Source organism: Moschus berezovskii, chromosome 17, assembly GCF_049115385.1.
Source record: "Moschus berezovskii isolate FMDL1 chromosome 17, NW_MosBer_1.0, whole genome shotgun sequence".
NCBI classification, from domain to species: Eukaryota; Metazoa; Chordata; class Mammalia; order Artiodactyla; family Moschidae; genus Moschus; species Moschus berezovskii.
The window spans coordinates 16766256-16782582 of record NC_142476.1 but is presented as its reverse complement, the minus strand read 5'-3'; the positions used below and the strand labels follow the sequence as shown (position 1 = coordinate 16782582).

The 16327-nt window shown below is 51.6% G+C and overlaps 1 protein-coding gene across 1 annotated transcript in view; it reads left to right on the top strand.

Annotated features, from left to right (window-relative positions):
- The window catches only part of PLXNA2 (plexin A2), a 231634-nt gene that overhangs the window by 162530 nt on the left and 52777 nt on the right, over positions 1 to 16327 (top strand). The window contains exons 10-12 of the mRNA XM_055419000.2: positions 2461 to 2661; positions 4427 to 4523; positions 8495 to 8685. Coding sequence (XP_055274975.2) covers positions 2461 to 2661; positions 4427 to 4523; positions 8495 to 8685 — 489 coding nt within the window. The remainder of the gene's footprint in view (positions 1 to 2460; positions 2662 to 4426; positions 4524 to 8494; positions 8686 to 16327) is intronic.

Sequence of the window (16327 nt, the reverse complement as noted above, 5' to 3'; positions counted from 1 at the left end):
CTGTAAATCCTCAGGATTCCTCCATAGAAACGGACATACCAATTTAGCAATCCTGTGAGTCCAGAAGCAGTGACCATTTCAAATCAATCCCAGCTTTGGGAATCAAACTCCCGCCCAAGTCTCTAGATGTCCGGAAGACAGGGATTTACCCTCATCTATGGCAACCCACTCCAGTGTTCTTGCCTAGAGAATCCCAGGGACCGGGGAGCCTAGTGGGCTTCTGTCTATGGGGTCACACAGAGTCGGACACGACTGAAGTGACTTAGCAGCAGCAGCAGCAGAAGAAGAAGAATCGGGAATTTGGAGCCGAAAGGAGAGTTTGAGATAGTTTTGTCTGTTGCTTTGCTTCCTTCTTTTCCATTTACCTTCCCACAAGCCATGAGCAAGTGTCCACTACACGTCAGGAGTGGGGATAAAGCCTGGGGATACAGAGGCGAGTAAGATGCAGCCTAATCCTCAAGGCTCACAGGCCAGTGGGGAAGACAAGTAAACAAGAAACTGCAATTGTGAGGGCTCAGTGCTGCTGGCGGTGGGCCCGGGGGTGGGGGGAGATCTTTGACCCGCCAGTACAGCGCCAGGGCCAGGGGCTGCTTTACAAAGAAGGAGCTGCAGAGCTGAGTTTGAAGGCTAATTACAAGGTAATCAACTAATGAGGGCTGAGTCAGGGGCCAGGAGGAAGATGAGGGGTGGAGGGGAGTGTTTCCAGTAGAGAGAAAAGCGTCTTCAAAGGGCCAGAGGCTGATGGGTGAGGGCAGTGACTCCTCAGGTCTCATCTTAAACTCCTCTGTGGTATGGCTGGACCTCGATGCACAGGAATCTCAGAGTAATAGGGACTCAGGGGCCAGATGGTGAAGGACTTCCTTCTGAGGCCCACTGCCGAAGCCCACATTGAGCCAGAACCCCCCGTCCCCCGCCCCCTACTCCCACCCCCGCCCCGCCACCCCAGGCTGTCCATCGTTCAACATTCCTGCCATACCAACGGCTTTTTTCCTGGGATGCCTCAGGCATTGGAGAAGGACCATTTATTGTTCTAGACTGTCCCACACCTTGATGCTTTTGAAATGTGGTGTTGGAGAAGATTCTTGAGAGTCCCTTGGACTGCAAGGAGATCCAACCAGTCCATCCTAAAGGAAATCAGTCCTAAATATTCACTGGAAGGACTAATGCTGAAGCTGAAACTCCAGTACTTTGGCCACCTGATGCAAAGAGTTGACTCATTGTAAAAGACCCTGATACTGGGAAAGATTGAGGGCTGGAGGAGAAGGGGACGACAGAGGCTGAGATGGTTGGAGGGCATCACCAACTCGATGGACATGAGTTTGAGCAAGCTCCGGGAGTTGGTGATGGTCAGGGAGGCCTGGCGTGCTGCGGTCCATGGGGTTGCCAAGAGTCGGACACGCCTGAGCGACTGAACTGAACTGTCCTACACCGTGAGGAAGTTCACCATCCTGCCCCCCCACCTCCACACTAAATGCCAGTAGCACCCTCTGCAGGAGAGCAACAGAACAACCCTACACCGTCCCTAAAGAACCACCACCACCATCACCATGGCCCACGGGGACAAGGAAATAGGAGCCTCCTTCAAGACTTGCCCCAGCTGATCCTTGGAGACAGGACATGGTTGAACATGAAGGAGGCTGCATATTCTCACTGCCCCAGGCCACTGGGCAATGTCCTCCCAGAGAGGGGGAAAGTGGGCAGGGGTTGGAGCTGTGGGGAGGCGGCCATCTGACCTCTGGTGGAGAAACAGCCTCTGGAAGAAGAGCTGAGGGACATCACGCTCCTCCTCGCGTCCTGCCTCTCTCATGGTCCTTCCTGCAGCGCGGGCCCACCAAGACTTTCCTTTTTTTCTGTTTTGTTTTCCAAAGCAACATGGTCTTCACGCTGGGCCTGGTAATGAACTGAGATAAAAAGCCAGAGCAAACGTTTAGAGCATTGATAGTTGGGGCAGGGTGGGGTGTGTGCGTTGCAGGCCTGATCCACCTCCTGGAAAGACCACTCAGTCGGAGCTGGGAGCTGAGGCTGCTGATAACAGATGGCCTCGGGCACGGACAGTGCAAGCGGGTGGGGAGCTGGAGCCCGGTGGGGAGAGGCAGCCATCGGTGGGGGCATCCAGGCTAGGGACAGGCACGCGTGGAGCCTCATTTAGCCTGTGTCTCAGGAGATAAAAATTCCGCAATCTGTCACATCGAGGCTTGAAAATTTAATTCCTTGATGGTAACATGCACACCAGATTCAGGATGACTCGTGGGCTGGGGACGACGATCTCAAAGCCCCCGAGCTAAGAGATAGGTCTCCTGTTCCCTGCCGACTCCACAATGAGGAGCGTCCTTGGGGGCAGCCTGCCTGGATGCAGGGGGTCTGGCACGGCATCGAGGCCCTGTCCCTCCACCCGGGCTTGGGGAGTAGGGAGGTGTGAGCCAGAACAGACCAGACGGAGGCCTTCTGCTTCCTCCCCAGGACTGCCCCCAGCTGGTCCCCACCGAGGAGATCCTGATACCCGTCGGGGAAGTGAAGCCAATCACCCTCAAGGCCCGAAACCTGCCCCAGCCTCAGTCCGGCCAGCGGGGCTATGAATGCGTCCTTAACATCCAGGGGGCGGTCCACCGGGTCCCCGCCCTGCGCTTCAACAGCTCCAGCGTCCAGTGCCAGAACAGTTCGGTAAGAGGACCGGGGCCCAGGCCGGCCAGAGCTGGCCTTTCTCTTGCACCTGAACCAGGGCCTCAGCTGGCCTCCCCCCAGCTTCTAGAACCTTCCACGTCCACAAGTGACCCACATGCGCAGAGACAGAGGAGCGTATACAGACACCCGGGGTTCCTCAGCAGGGTAGGGCAGGTGATGGAGGGAGTGGAGGGTTGCAAGGACCCCCATGGCTTAAGTTGAGAGCTTTGCACCCTCTCCGAGTTGAAAGAGTACCTCTTAGCCTTTGGTGAAGCTTTTTCAGCGCCAGTCAACATGACCCCAGAGCCTGCCCCGGTTCAGGGAGTGGATGCAGGGAGCGTACCACGCAGGAGGAAAGCTGCAGAAGGGACCAGGGGAGGTAGGAAGGCTGTGGGGAGGGGGGAGGAGGAGGAGGACACAGCGAACATCAAGAGCAGCAAGGGTTAAACCGATCCCGAATGCCAGAGAGCCCCACGAGGTGTTTCATTATCCTGCTAGCCCAGTGAAGCTCTTTCCATCTGCCAGCTCCCTGTCTCTGCCCGTGGGGGGCCAGCGGGGAGATGGGAGCGGGAGGAATGTGACAAAGGTGCTGAGGGAGGGTAATTCACCTGCGAGTGATAAAGAGAAATCTTGGGCCTCTTATCAGGGAGCTGTCAGGTTCCCAGGTCATGAGCGCTTGATAGAATTTGTGATTGGTGGAAGACCGCCTAGCACCCGGGGAAGGTGGGAGATGAGAAAGCCGTGGAACACGACAAAGGGAGGAAGGTGGCGGGAAGCTGGGGCCGGGGAGGGGCGGGCTGACGGCAACGGGCCCTGGGAGCCGTGTGGCCAACCCAGGCAGCTCGGGGGGCAGGGAGTCCCAGGGGGGGTCTCCACCGAGGCTCAGGAGCTGAACCACCAGCAGGGCGGGTTCTGATGTGTCTGAGGGCTTGAGGGTCCCAAGCGGGATCAACTCGGGAGGAAGTCCACTCCCGACTGCAGCTTGGTGGCCTTCAGGGGTTGGGCTGCTCAGAGGTGTGCCTGCAAAGCTCTGGGCACTGTCCCTAGTGGACTGTTGACCGAAGTAAAGCTCACACGTGGAAAGAAAGGGCCCCTGCAGGGCCTGGCCGATCAGCCACTGAGGCACTGCCATTCACTATGCACGTGCTGTGTCAGGGCTTCACGGGCTGTCCAGAGTGGTGTGTGGACTTCCTAAAGAGTTCCATGGGGAAAAATGCGGTGAGATCCCAGAAAGTGCCGGGTTCAAGACCAAACACCAGGGGACGGGGAGTACAGGGTGGCCTGGGAGGGAGGGCAGAGAAGACCCCTGGGGGCAGGTGCGTCTGAGCCAGGCTAGAAGAGGCAAGGTGCTGGAGGCTGGAGGCTGTCGGGAGAGGGGAGGCTTTCCTTGTGAGGTGTGAACCAAACGGGTGCAGCAAGGGGCTTGGGAGAGTTTGCTCGGAGACGGGGGCTTCAGAGGTTTCTGGAGGAAAGCGGTGGAAGCGAAAGTTGGAGAGCTAAGCCTGGGCTGGATTATAGGAGGTTTTGAATGCCAACAAAGGGGTCTGAGCGGGATCCTGTTGGCACCAGTGACTGGGAGTGGGAGGGAGGCACCGTGGGGTGATGAGAACGGTGCCTGGGGCTCCTGTCTCTCCCTCTGCTCCTCTCTCAGCGCAGAGGGAACCAGAGCCCCTGGTTTGTTTCCTGGCCCCTGAGATGCCAGCAGCACCCCGACCCGCGGGATGGAATTCCTTGTGAACGTGTGCCCCTGCCCCTCTCCCCACAGTACCAGTACGATGGCATGGACATCAGCAACCTGGCCGTGGACTTCGCCGTGGTGTGGAATGGCAATTTCATCATCGACAACCCTCAGGACCTGAAAGGTAGGCAGCTACTTCCAGGTCGAGTTTTGGTCTTTCCGCGACCCCAGGAAAGACCGGGGCTGGAGGGATCAGAGCCGGCCGGCCACGGTGCTGTGAATAACACACTCCCCCTGTCCGCGGAACTCTTCAGAGGCACCAAAAGCAACATTTGGCGCCATCAAAGGAGTCCTGTTGGGAACCCTGTTTTATTACAATCAGAGCATCCGCCGGGCGGCTGCCGGCTCATTGCCTGTTCCTTTGGCTCCCAGAGACTTTGAAGTGTCTGTGGAACCTGACCAGGAGAACAGTAGGCAGGAAGGTCCTGCCGGTTTCCCTGGAAATGGAGATATTATTCCCAGTGAGGTCCTGGGTCACCTGTCTTTGGCCTCAGTCGCTGTACAAAGGAGGCTTGTCAGTCTGCTCCCCTGGTCCTGAGGTGGGTGGGAGGGCCCAGCTGGCTGACTCCAGGGCACGGCTGTTGCAGGAAACCTCGGGAAGGAGCTGGGCTGATGCAGGAGGGGGCGTTCCATGAGGTGGCCTCGTTCTGGTCCTGCAAACCCACGTGGAGGTCCCCCTGGGGGCCAGGTCGGCTGCCCTCTGTAACAGCATTCCTCCCAGCTCTCCAGAGTGATGGAAGTGACTCCAGTTTGATGAGCACCCTGGCTGGGCACTCACTGAGAGATTTATTTAGGATTTTTTTTTTTGGTAGCAATCATTGTAACACTGAGAAGGATGCCCTAGCATTATCTTCATTTGATAAATAAGGGAACTAAGACCCAAAGAAGCTATGAGAGGGACCAAGACTGCTGGCTTTGGCAACATGGACACTAAAATTGGAACAAGGCAGGGACCAGCCTGACCCCTGCACAAAGTGATGCGAGCTCACAGAGTCTCCCACGCTTTTAAGACAAAGACTCTGTAGGACATCATATGTCGGATCTGGGGGGGAAAGTCCCAGCTCATCAGAAGCAGAATAGAAACGTGGTTGGAAGGTTGGAGAAATAGGGAGAAGTTGGTGAAAGGGTATAAACTTCCAGGCCTAAGATGAATAAGAATCTAATTATAGCATGCTGACTATGGTTGATATCACTGTGTTACAGAACTGGAGTTTGCTAAGAGAGTAGAACTTACATGTTCTTAACATTTGTGTGTTCTTAACATCTATTAATTAACTAGATGGAAGGAATCTTTTCGCTCTGTAGATCGAGATCAGCGCTCAGGCTGGAAGATTCTTCTTCTGTTTCTCCTCATACCCGGGCCAAATTTTCTCAGTGCTAGGAGATAGACATTTCACCTGCTGAGAATCTGGACTTAGTTCCCGGAGGTTGCCTTTGCACCTGGAGTTTTAGAGAGAAAAAAATGGCCACATCCAAGCTGTTGTACCAGAATCCTCCCTTGTGGCAGCCAGCAACTTTTAAGCAGCTTCTTGAATGCATGGGCCATAGTGTCTTCACACTCACCTCCCACCCAGAGCCTCACTGTCCCTGGAGGCTAATGCACTGTGTTGGGTGGAGAAAGTCATGGTGAAAGGACTAGGATTCCATAATCCAACAAACTGGGGTTCGAATCCTGCCTCTTTCACTGATAGCTAGGTGAACTCCCACTAATCACTGCTCCTCTACGTCCCAAGTTCAGTATCTGGGCAGTGGGGGGCCATCGTGAGAATCAAATGAGGAATTAGATGTGGACCATTGACGCGTGTTAATAAATGCAGTGTGGACCTGTTCATTTTGAGATTCCCATTTCCTGCCCTGTACCGTAAGAAACCCTAGGATCAGGATGTTTCAATGTAGTCTCTGTAGCTGGGATTGAGGAATGCTTGGCAGAGCAGAGGAACAGGATGACACTAAAAGGGAAGAATAAACCCATGGAAGAATGAAAAAATGCCCCTCACCTGGGACCTGTCCCGGCTTGCAGACGCACACTGCCCAGGGGCCTGCGAGCTCTCGTGTGCTTGACCAGAAGAACTGAGAAAGGCCTTTCCCAGTGTCCCACTCCCGGAGAATTCCTCCTGGGACTCTGAATTCAAAACGCCAGCAGACAACAGCCAAGCCTCGGGCTCACAAAACAGTCTGCCAACTGGCCTGTCCAGGGCTTCTAAGTCAGTAAGAGACAAAACCAAAATCACCTGCAAACTCCAAAAGGAGCCAGTTTGTCCTCTTTAGGGATGTTCTCTCCATCGACAAGACTGCGTCGACCCCCTTCCTTGTGAGCTAGCTGTCTCCACGCCACCAGGCATGTGGCCTTTCTTGAAAGCCCAGCCGACACCACTCCCAGGCCCACCAGGCCCCCTGGGTGCCCCTCTCCGCTCGGGACCTGCGTGCTGGCAGCACGGCGAGTGTTTTCCAGCTTGGGGCGCTGACCTTTAAACTCTGAGAGTCCCTACCTCTCTCTTTGAGCTTCATTTTTGCCTGAAATGGGGAAATCAGTCCTTCCCTCTTTCAATGAGGTCCATATGTGCCAGAAATAGAGGCAGCAGCGTAAGGATGTAGCTTGAGTTGAAAGAAAAGATAATAAGCATGTATGGAACATAGGCTGTGTTGCAGATTCTGTGTTAATCACTGGATATACCACATCTCCTTCAAACCTCACAAAAAACAATGGTTACTGTGGATCACAACAAACTGGAAAATTCTTAAAGAGAAGAGAATTCCAGACCACCTCACCTGCCTCCTGAGAAATCTGTATCCAGGTCAAGAAGCAATAGTTAGAACTGGACATGAAACAGCAGACTGGTTCCAAATTGGGAAAGGAGTACGTCAAGGCTGTATATTGTTACCCTGCTTATTTAACTTATATGCAGAGTACATCATGAGAAACACTGGGCTGGAAGAAGCACAAGCTGGAATCAAGATTGCTAGGAGAAATATCCATAACCTCAGATATGCAGATGACACCACCCTTATGGCAGAAAGGGAAGAAGAACTAAAGAGCCTCTTGATGAAAGTGAAAGAGGAGAGTGAAAAAGTTGGCTTAAAACTCAACATTCAGAAAACTAAGATCATGGCATCTGGTCCCATCACTTCTTGGCAAATAGATGGGGAAACAGTGGAAACAGTGACGGATTTTATTTTGGGGGGGGGCTCCAAAATCACTGCAGATGGTGACTGCAGCCTTGAAATTAAAAGATGCCTGCTCCTTGGAAGGAAAGTTATGAGCAACCTAAATAGCATTTTAAAAAGCAGAGACATTACTTTGCCAACAAAGGTCTGTGTAGTCAAGGCTATGGTTTTTCCAGTAGTCATGTGTGGATGTGAGAGTTGGACTATAAAGAAAGCTGATCACCAAAGAATTGATGCTTTTGAACTGTGGTGTTGGAGAAGACTCTTGAGAGTCCCTTGGAGTGCAAGGATATCCAACCAGTCCATCCTAAAGGAAATCAGTCCTGAATATTCATTGGAAGTACTGATGCTGAAGCTGAAACTCCAATACTTTGGCCACCTGATGCAAGAACTGACTCATTTGAAAAGACCCTGATGCTGGGAAAGATTGAAGGCAGGAGGAGAAGGGGACGGCAGAGGATGAGGTGGTTGGATGGCATCACCAACTCAATGGACATGAGTTTGAGTAAACTCCAGGAGTTGGTGATGGATAGAGAGGCCTGGCATGCTGCAGTCTATGGGGTCACAAAGAGTCAGACACAACTGAGCGACTGAACTGAACTGACTAACTGATCTCCATGTTACAGACTAGATACTCAAAGAATTTAAATTCTCTGTCACATCTCTAGGAAGTGCTGAAGCCACAAGGAAAGCCCTGATCCAATTTAATCTAGAGCCAGAATTCTTAAATATTTTCTGTCGTGCCTTTAAACAACTGCTAAGAGCCTCAATTTATTATTAATTCCCCGTCAATTATTCTTTGCAAGGATAATGACAATCATTAGTGTTATCCATGGACGGGGCAGTTTCTATCACGCTTTCAAGAAGGGGGTAAGCAGTGAGGAGTCCTCTGCAGCTCCTTGTGTGACCGCCCTGTCCCTCTCTCTGCAGTCCACCTCTACAAGTGTGCAGCCCAGCGGGAGAGCTGCGGCCTCTGCCTCAAGGCCGACCGGAAGTTTGAGTGTGGCTGGTGCAGCGGTGAGCGCAGATGCACCCTCCAGCAGCACTGCAGCAGCTCCTCCAGCCCCTGGCTCGACTGGTCCAGCCACAACGTCAAGTGCTCCAACCCCCAGATCACCGAGGTAAGCCCCCCAAATCCCGAGAGTGGGATGGGATGGCCGGGAACTGACCCCCAGGGCACTGGGAACTGAGCCTTTGTGGAAGAATGCTTGATGTAGACTGAGGTTAATGTGAGGGCAGGTGGTGCCTCTCACGGGTGTCCCGATGGCCCGTGTCCAGGCATGAGCGACAAGCGTGTGGAAGCGTGTCCTCATGCACGTGCACAACCACGCGTGTGCCTCGGTGTGCATGCGCGCAGCAAGGAGGCAGAGCCAGCCCAGCCTGCCTGCCAGGCCAGCTTTGCCAGGTGGGGACGAGAAACTGGCTGGATGGCGGGTGAACGTTTCAGAAAAAACAGGCTCAGCTTTTCTCAGCAGAAATGTGATGTCAGGGACTGCAGTTAGCTCAGAGTTGCAAGGTTGAAAACGGAAGGAGAAAGTGAAGGCTGGCACTGCATTAGCCACCGCGCCATTTCCCCGGGTTTCCTTTCTGTCCCAATCTGTTTGTACATTTTAATGGAAAGAAATAGGTAATTAATTATCCTGGGGGGCGGGGAATGATGTTTCCTGAACAGTCCGTCGCAAAGGCAGACGAATAGATGATGGGAATGAATAGGCAGCTGCTTGGGGTTTGAATGGCCGGGGAGAGGATCGTTGCATTTAACTCTGGTTGCCTTTGAGCTCATCACTCTTTACTGCTCCCTACTCACCGGCTGTCACTTGCGCTTTGAATCTAGTCACACGTTCCTTATGATGACTAGGAATATCGGGCAGGGCAGGTACCACTGTGATTTGCAAGTCTAAGAAAGCAGGAGCAGTCCAGCGGGCAACACTCGCACTTTAGCTGCCATGGACGGGGCTCTAGCCCTGGTCGGGGAACTAAGGTCGCACAAGCCATGCAGTTTGGCAAGAAAAGCAAAAAGCAAGCAGGAGCAGCTGCTCCTTTTCTGCCTCTTCCCCGAGCAGCTGCATTGTCCCTTTTCCTGCCTCATTTTCCCGTTACTGGCCAAAGAAAGCTAAGCCAAGTCTGGCTCTCACCTGTGTCACGGAGTATTGGGAAACTAATGGAGCATCCCTGTGACCATTTTGCAGCTCAGATCAGTTTAAAAAAAAGAAAGAAGCAGCCTCAAGATCAAATGAGTGTTGTTAACCTACCATGAGACAGTCGAAGAGGGAGCAAATATTTATTTGGTGTGCTTGGCACTGTTTCCTTTAGTCCTCATAGACTCCATGAGAAGCCAAACTTCTCACCTCCATTTTACAGAGGAAGAAACGAGGCTCTGAGTGATGGAACTGTCCACGTTCACAATGGCGGAGCTTATATTTCAGCTCAGATATATTTAATTGTAAGAACATTTTTAAAGCATCTGTGATTTGCCCGAGTAGTATTAAACAAGAAGTGGGCTTCGACGGAGGGTCTAGGTCCGGGCAGCTGACAGTGCGATTAGCAAGATGAACAAAGATGCACAGTAGAAAGCATCGCGGAACCAGAAGTTGATAGAAACTGGAGAAAGAGGACCCTCAAAGGGCTGCTGAGAGCTAAACTGACTGAATGTGGCTGGAAGGATCAGCGGAAGGTGCACTGTAAAGATCATGACTTCAAATGATATGATTTGCTTTTTGCTTTGGCACCAGAGGTAATTAAAGGAAAGAAACTAGAACACGTTACTGTGGGTGACTTGGTGGCTGAAAGCACACCAAAAGGCAGAGCCCTGGTACCTGACAGTGAAAAGAACATTCCTTGCTCAGCGTGCCAGCCTTTAAGATGAGATCGTGTTGTTTGGGGGTTTTATTTCTGGATTAAAACCTGCCGTAAATTAGGAATCGATCTCCCAAAATAAAATCCTTTTTTTGTATGATGGTAAAGTAGAAATGAAGTGGGCTTCCCCATCCCAGACATCCAGCCTTCCGAGGGGGTACAGACCGGATGCCGTGCATCCACAGGGCTATGAATCCCAGGGACAGCGAGGTGCTGGAGGAGCGCGGGTCCCTCCGTCCGGGTTCTCATCCATCCCTGTAGGAAGGCTATGAGGGTGCAGACTCTGCCCTTCAAAGACCAGGCTTCTACGATCACATTCTTCTCTTGGCCATGCCCGCTGGCAGTGCCTACTGACTCTCTCCTGGGTCCTCATCTCGCTGGCAAAGTGCTCGCCGGGACTGCTGGTGGCGCCCCGGCCTCTGCCCCCAGATGGCTAGCTCCCTGAGCCGCTCAGGGCTCCGTGCCTTCTCCCTGATTCTAGTGATTTCCAGCAGCGGCTGCCCTGAGAACTTGCTCCGTTCTGTAATTCTTCTTGCTGCGACTGTGGTTCGTCTCTCTGCTTCTGCACCTGCGATCCAGGGGTGCTTGGATCAGGCAGGAGGGACCCGTTTCCATCAGCCCCTCTCACCCTTGCCAACCCTGACTGCCACCCCAGCCCCGCCCGAAGGCGGGTTTCTCCAGAGAAACCTCTGCCCCCACGCCCCTGCTCACTGACCGGGGACTGACAGGCTGCTCTGTTCCCCAGGACACCCAGGCTATGCGATGCTAATTAGCCCCCGAGGTAATTAGGCGGTAATTGATTTTCCCAGTGAATGCTGCTGCAGGAGGTGGCAGCGCCGAGCAGTGGGGTCTCTCCCGTTGGTGTTTTTCAAGTAGAGGCTGTGGACAAAGAAAGAGCATCAAGGGAGACAGACAAACCCACACGGTGTCTCCAGCCACGCCAGGGACGGCAGGCAGTCTGGACAGGACACGTGGGCGGGAGAAGCCAGAGCAGGAATGTTCTACCCGCTCGCAGCCTGCACCCCCTACCCCCAGCCAAGCCTCCTCTCCTTACAAAAGCTAGTTTTCACTTTTTAAACTTTGCATGTTTGAGATAATTTCAGACTGATAAAAAGGTGCAAAAATAGTACAAAGAACTGTCGTATACCCTTCACCCAGATTCTCCAAAATTAGCATCTTATATAACCGCAGTACAATGATCAGAATCGGGAAATTAGCAGTGATGGAATAACGCCGTCCAATATACAAGGCTTCTTCACATTTGCCAGTCGTCCCGCTGATGTCCTTCTTCTGGTCCAGACGCCAGTCTGGATCACGACTCCTCAGTGCTGAATCCCCAGCCTTTGTCTTTCAGGACCATTATTTTGTAGAATGTCTTTCAACCAGGATTTGTCTGATGTTTTCTCATGATTAAATTCAAGTGACATACATATATTTAGCAAGGAACACTTAAACAACTGTCGGATACACATCAAAAGGGCGCATGAGCCACCTTGATTTAGCCCCAGTGGCCAAATCTGGGGCAATGTGAACAAGAAAATAAATAATCATCCTAATGGACTTGATGCAAGAAAATAATATAAGAATATGTGGTCCTTATTGATAGAAATAAACAATGTGGGAGGGAGGAAGCTCCTCTTTATAGTAGAATTCCAAGTCCTAAAAATAGAAGGACTTAGGGAAACAGAAATATCACCACTTACCAAAGTTCACAGTAATCATTGTTTCAGCAGCAATGTCCAATGAAGGCTAAAATTAGCAAATGAAAGAATGGTGAGAAAAGGGATACTCACAGAGCCTGGAGCTCTCTCCCCGCACGACCTGTGTTCATTACAACAGGAAGAATGGTACAGAGTACTTTCCTGTACACTTTACAGTGAAGAAGCCTGGTGGACAGCGGTTAAGGGCGTGAGGTATCTTAACCAAGTGATCAAAGTTAGCATCACCAGTAATCAGAAGAATCAACCTCTAGAATGAACTGAGAAGAGCACCACCTCATTTCGGTGGCATCTGTTACCAAGAACGCGTGATTTGTTACAAGTAACTTTTAAGAAGCGTCAACTCATTTCCTTTACCTCGGCTTTCTTGACGTTGGCCTAGATCTTTTTTTCTTTTATAACAATCGGAATTCTAGGAGCTCTGTGCTCTTTCTTACATACCTCCCTCTTATCTCTAACCCTCCCTTATCTTCAAAAAATGTATAGCCCCTCAGGACGTGCCCACGTGTAAACAGGAGCCACTGACCACAAAGAGCCTTCCTGAGGGAGCAGGGAAGATTCTCTGATGGCCCACGGTGGTTCCTGGGAGCAGCAGAATGCCCACTGCTGGAAACCGGCGGGGACTGGAATGGTGCTGTCTTGCCTGCAGGGGCAGGGCAATCAGTGAGCTGACCTCAAAGCAATTCTACTTTAGGAAAAGGAGTGAGCTGAAGCTTACTTGGATGAACAGCTGTGTTCTTCCTTAACCCCTCCTAACCCAGCTGTCTCCATGGCAACCAAGCCCTCCCCTAGAGACCCATCTCTAGTGGCAGCTCCATGTAGGACGCGTCTTCCAGCCGATTGAATTTCCCCGTTTGCCCCGACTTCAGGTTAGGACCCCCTCAGGACTCACCGTCTGCTCCCTCTCAGCCAGCCCCTGGTGTGATAATGACGCCGTCCCCCGCGGGAGGCATCCCAGGCTGTTCCCACTCCAGCTGTCATCCCGGGCGTCTGCACACGTGTCACCTGTTCAGGCCCCAGGATAGGAGACGATGTGCGGAGGTTTGGAAAGCCTGTGAGACTCCGGGCAGCCCCGCTTCTGTTCTTCCCCAGCGTGTGCCTCGGGGACCCACCTGGACATCACAGTGGAGGATGTTAGGAGCCATCCCCTAGAGAGAAAGCAAAGCCCAGAGAAACTGTGAGTGGGCAGCACCCAGCAGAAAGGGCCAAGCGATGGGAGGTTCTTGGGGAGAGAACTCTAGGAAGGGCCAGGAGGCATCAGAGTGCCTGTGAGAGAGGTCTCCACTCCAAGTGAGCGCACTGGTCTGCTCGGGCTTCAGGTATCAAACTCCACTGGGGACCATAAGAGAAAAACAGAAATTTGCTTTCTCAGAGGCCGGAGTCTGACATCCGGCTTTCGGTGGGTTGGTTCATGCTGACGGCTGTGAGGAGAACGTGTTCAAGCCTTTCTCTCGGTTTCTGCTGGTTTGGGGCGGTATTTGGCATTCCTTTGCTTGTGGAAGCAGTTCCCTGACCTCAGACTTCATGTCACCAAGGTGTTCTCCCTGTGTGCATGTCTGTCTCCAATTTTTTTAAAATAAGAATCCCAGTCATATTTGATTAGGGCCACACTGATGAACTCATTTTTAATGTGATTATCTCTGTAAAGACCCTATCTCCAAGTAAGGTCTTATTCTGAGGTGATGGGAGTTAGGGATTCAACATGTGAATTTGTGGGGGATAAAATTCAACACAAATTCCCACGATAGAATATTTTAAGCAAAAAGAGGAGATGCTGTGGTTCTAAGGAGTTGATTCAGGCATGATAAGGTTAGAAGTTATCACATGGATAAATTAGTCCTGAGTTGGGTGGCCGGGTGATGCAGCCAGCCTGTCCCTGAACATGGGCCACCTGGAAGAGCCTTCAACCTGCTTGCCCTGCAAGTTGCTCTACTTCTCCCAAAGGGCTTCAGACAGAGATGTGTAATTTGTAGCCCTTTGCAGCTGTCTGCTATTAGGAAAGAGGACTGCAGCAGGGACCTCGGGCTCCACACCTCACAAGAACACCAGTCAGGCCGAGGACCTGGACAGCTGAGTCACACTCGTAGCTCCGGGAGTCTCACTAATAACAGCTTTTCTTTAACAAGACAGTACTATGTGCCAGAACCCACAGATTCCTCATACCTGCTCCTTATCACAGTCCTGCAAGATGACTGTAATTATCTCCATTTAAGAGCCAGGGAAACAGTGCTTAGGGGAGTAAATAATTTGCCCAAAGTCACACATCTGGTTAGCGGCAAGACAAATTCACTAGTGCTTCTTGATTCCAGAATGCAGACTTGTCCCAGTTTCTGATGCTCCTTCTCTTGGCCAGAGGGATAGGGAAGTATTCCCTGGCTGTGTACTTTCCCACTTCACTCCACCCCCAAAACATCTGAGCCCAGGATCCGAGTCCCCTCGGTCAGTGTCAGGAGATATGGACAAACTGGGGACATTGGCTACTCTTTTAAGTCTTAAAATAACCTTCCCCTGTCTTCCTAAAGATAATTAAGTCCACACTTATTTCTATGAATGGGGGAGAGAAATGGTAGAACATTTGGGGGCACTTTTAAGTGTAGGGCGATCACTTCTTGTATATCCAGAGGAGGTATTACTTTGATTACATGTGGTTTTTAAAGCTATCAGACTGTTTGGTTGGTTTCTGGTCATACCTATGAATGGGATGATGGTCACAGTGAAAGTTGCTCTCACAAGCGTCTCAGCTGAGGGGAGAGCTCACAGGCTGGGGCCCAGGCAATTCATGTCTGCAGGTGAGAATGGAGATTGGGGTGAAATAAAGGCAAAGCAGGCTTGGGATGCAAGGGACAAATCCCTGGTGTTGGGGTCCTCAACGAGTGACCAGGAACCTACACCAACCAAGAGACACTCCTCTTGGTGTGCCTCTGAAGTCCCCTGCCACACTGTCCAGTAAAGTCACACTAAGGGCCTAGGAGAACTGGTTTTGCAGTGGTCTCTCCATTAACCACTTTGTAGCTTTTCTGTATAAAGTTTTCAACTTCAGTAACTCCCCACGCCTCGCTAGCCCACCGTTCAGTTCAGTTCAGTTCAGTCGCTCAGTCATGTCCAACTCTTTGCGACCCCATGAATCACAGCACGCCAGGCCCCCCTGTCCATCACCAACTCCCGGAGTACACTCAAACTCATGTCCATCGAGTCGGTGATGCCATCCAGCCATCTCATTCTCCGTCGTCCCCTTCTCCTCCCGCCCCCAATCTTTCCCAGCATCAGAGTCTTTTCCAGTGAGTCAACTCTTCTCATGAGGTGGCCAAAGTATTGGAGTTTCAGCTTTAGCATCAGTCCCTCCAATGAACACCCAGGATTGATCTCCTTTAGAATGGACTGGTTGGATCTCCTTGCAGTCCAAGGGACTCTCAAGAGTCTTCTCCAACACCGTTAGGGAATATCAATTCTGTTTAACATTATCTTAGGTACATGCAACCGGGAAAGAAAACCAGTTGTAGAAAACTGCCAAAACTGCCCTCTGAAACCATGCATAAATAATTCTTGATGTGCTAGAAGTTTGAGATGATCCATTGCTCTTGCTTCCTCCCGCTCTCCGTTTGCCCTAATATTTTAAAGCAGATCTTTTTCCTGGATTCTCTCGATTGCAAATGCTTGTATGAAACTGTGTGGCAAGCTGGATACTCGGAAATATTTATCTCTAAGGCTACAGCGAGTTTCCGCAGGAAAAGACAAGAGCCACCTGCCCAGGGGCGAGAGTGACTTGCTGCAAAGTTCCCAACAAATAAATAAATAAGTCAACCAGCTTTCCTGAGAAACAAGTCAGCCCTCTGATCTCCCGTTCATTTATTTGCAGGCCTCATTAATATAACATCACTGCAACAAACAGCTAACGGGGGATGGTGTCAGGATGAATAATGGAGTTACTCTGCTGAGATAACAATTAGGTTTTGAATGTACTATCAGCTAAGACAGAGACGGCAAGGATTCGTGCCAGGTAGAGAGCTGTTTGTCGCCACTGCTGTAGATGCCTGCGGAGCTTTTGGCTGGGCTCTGCCGTGAAGTGTGCTCACGCTTGCTCGAGCACGCACACGCCCACGTCCACACCCACACAGACACGCGAAGGTGGAAAAGGACGTGACAGTCTGCTATCTTAGATTCAGCATCCAGGTGCCTTGGGGACCCAGGC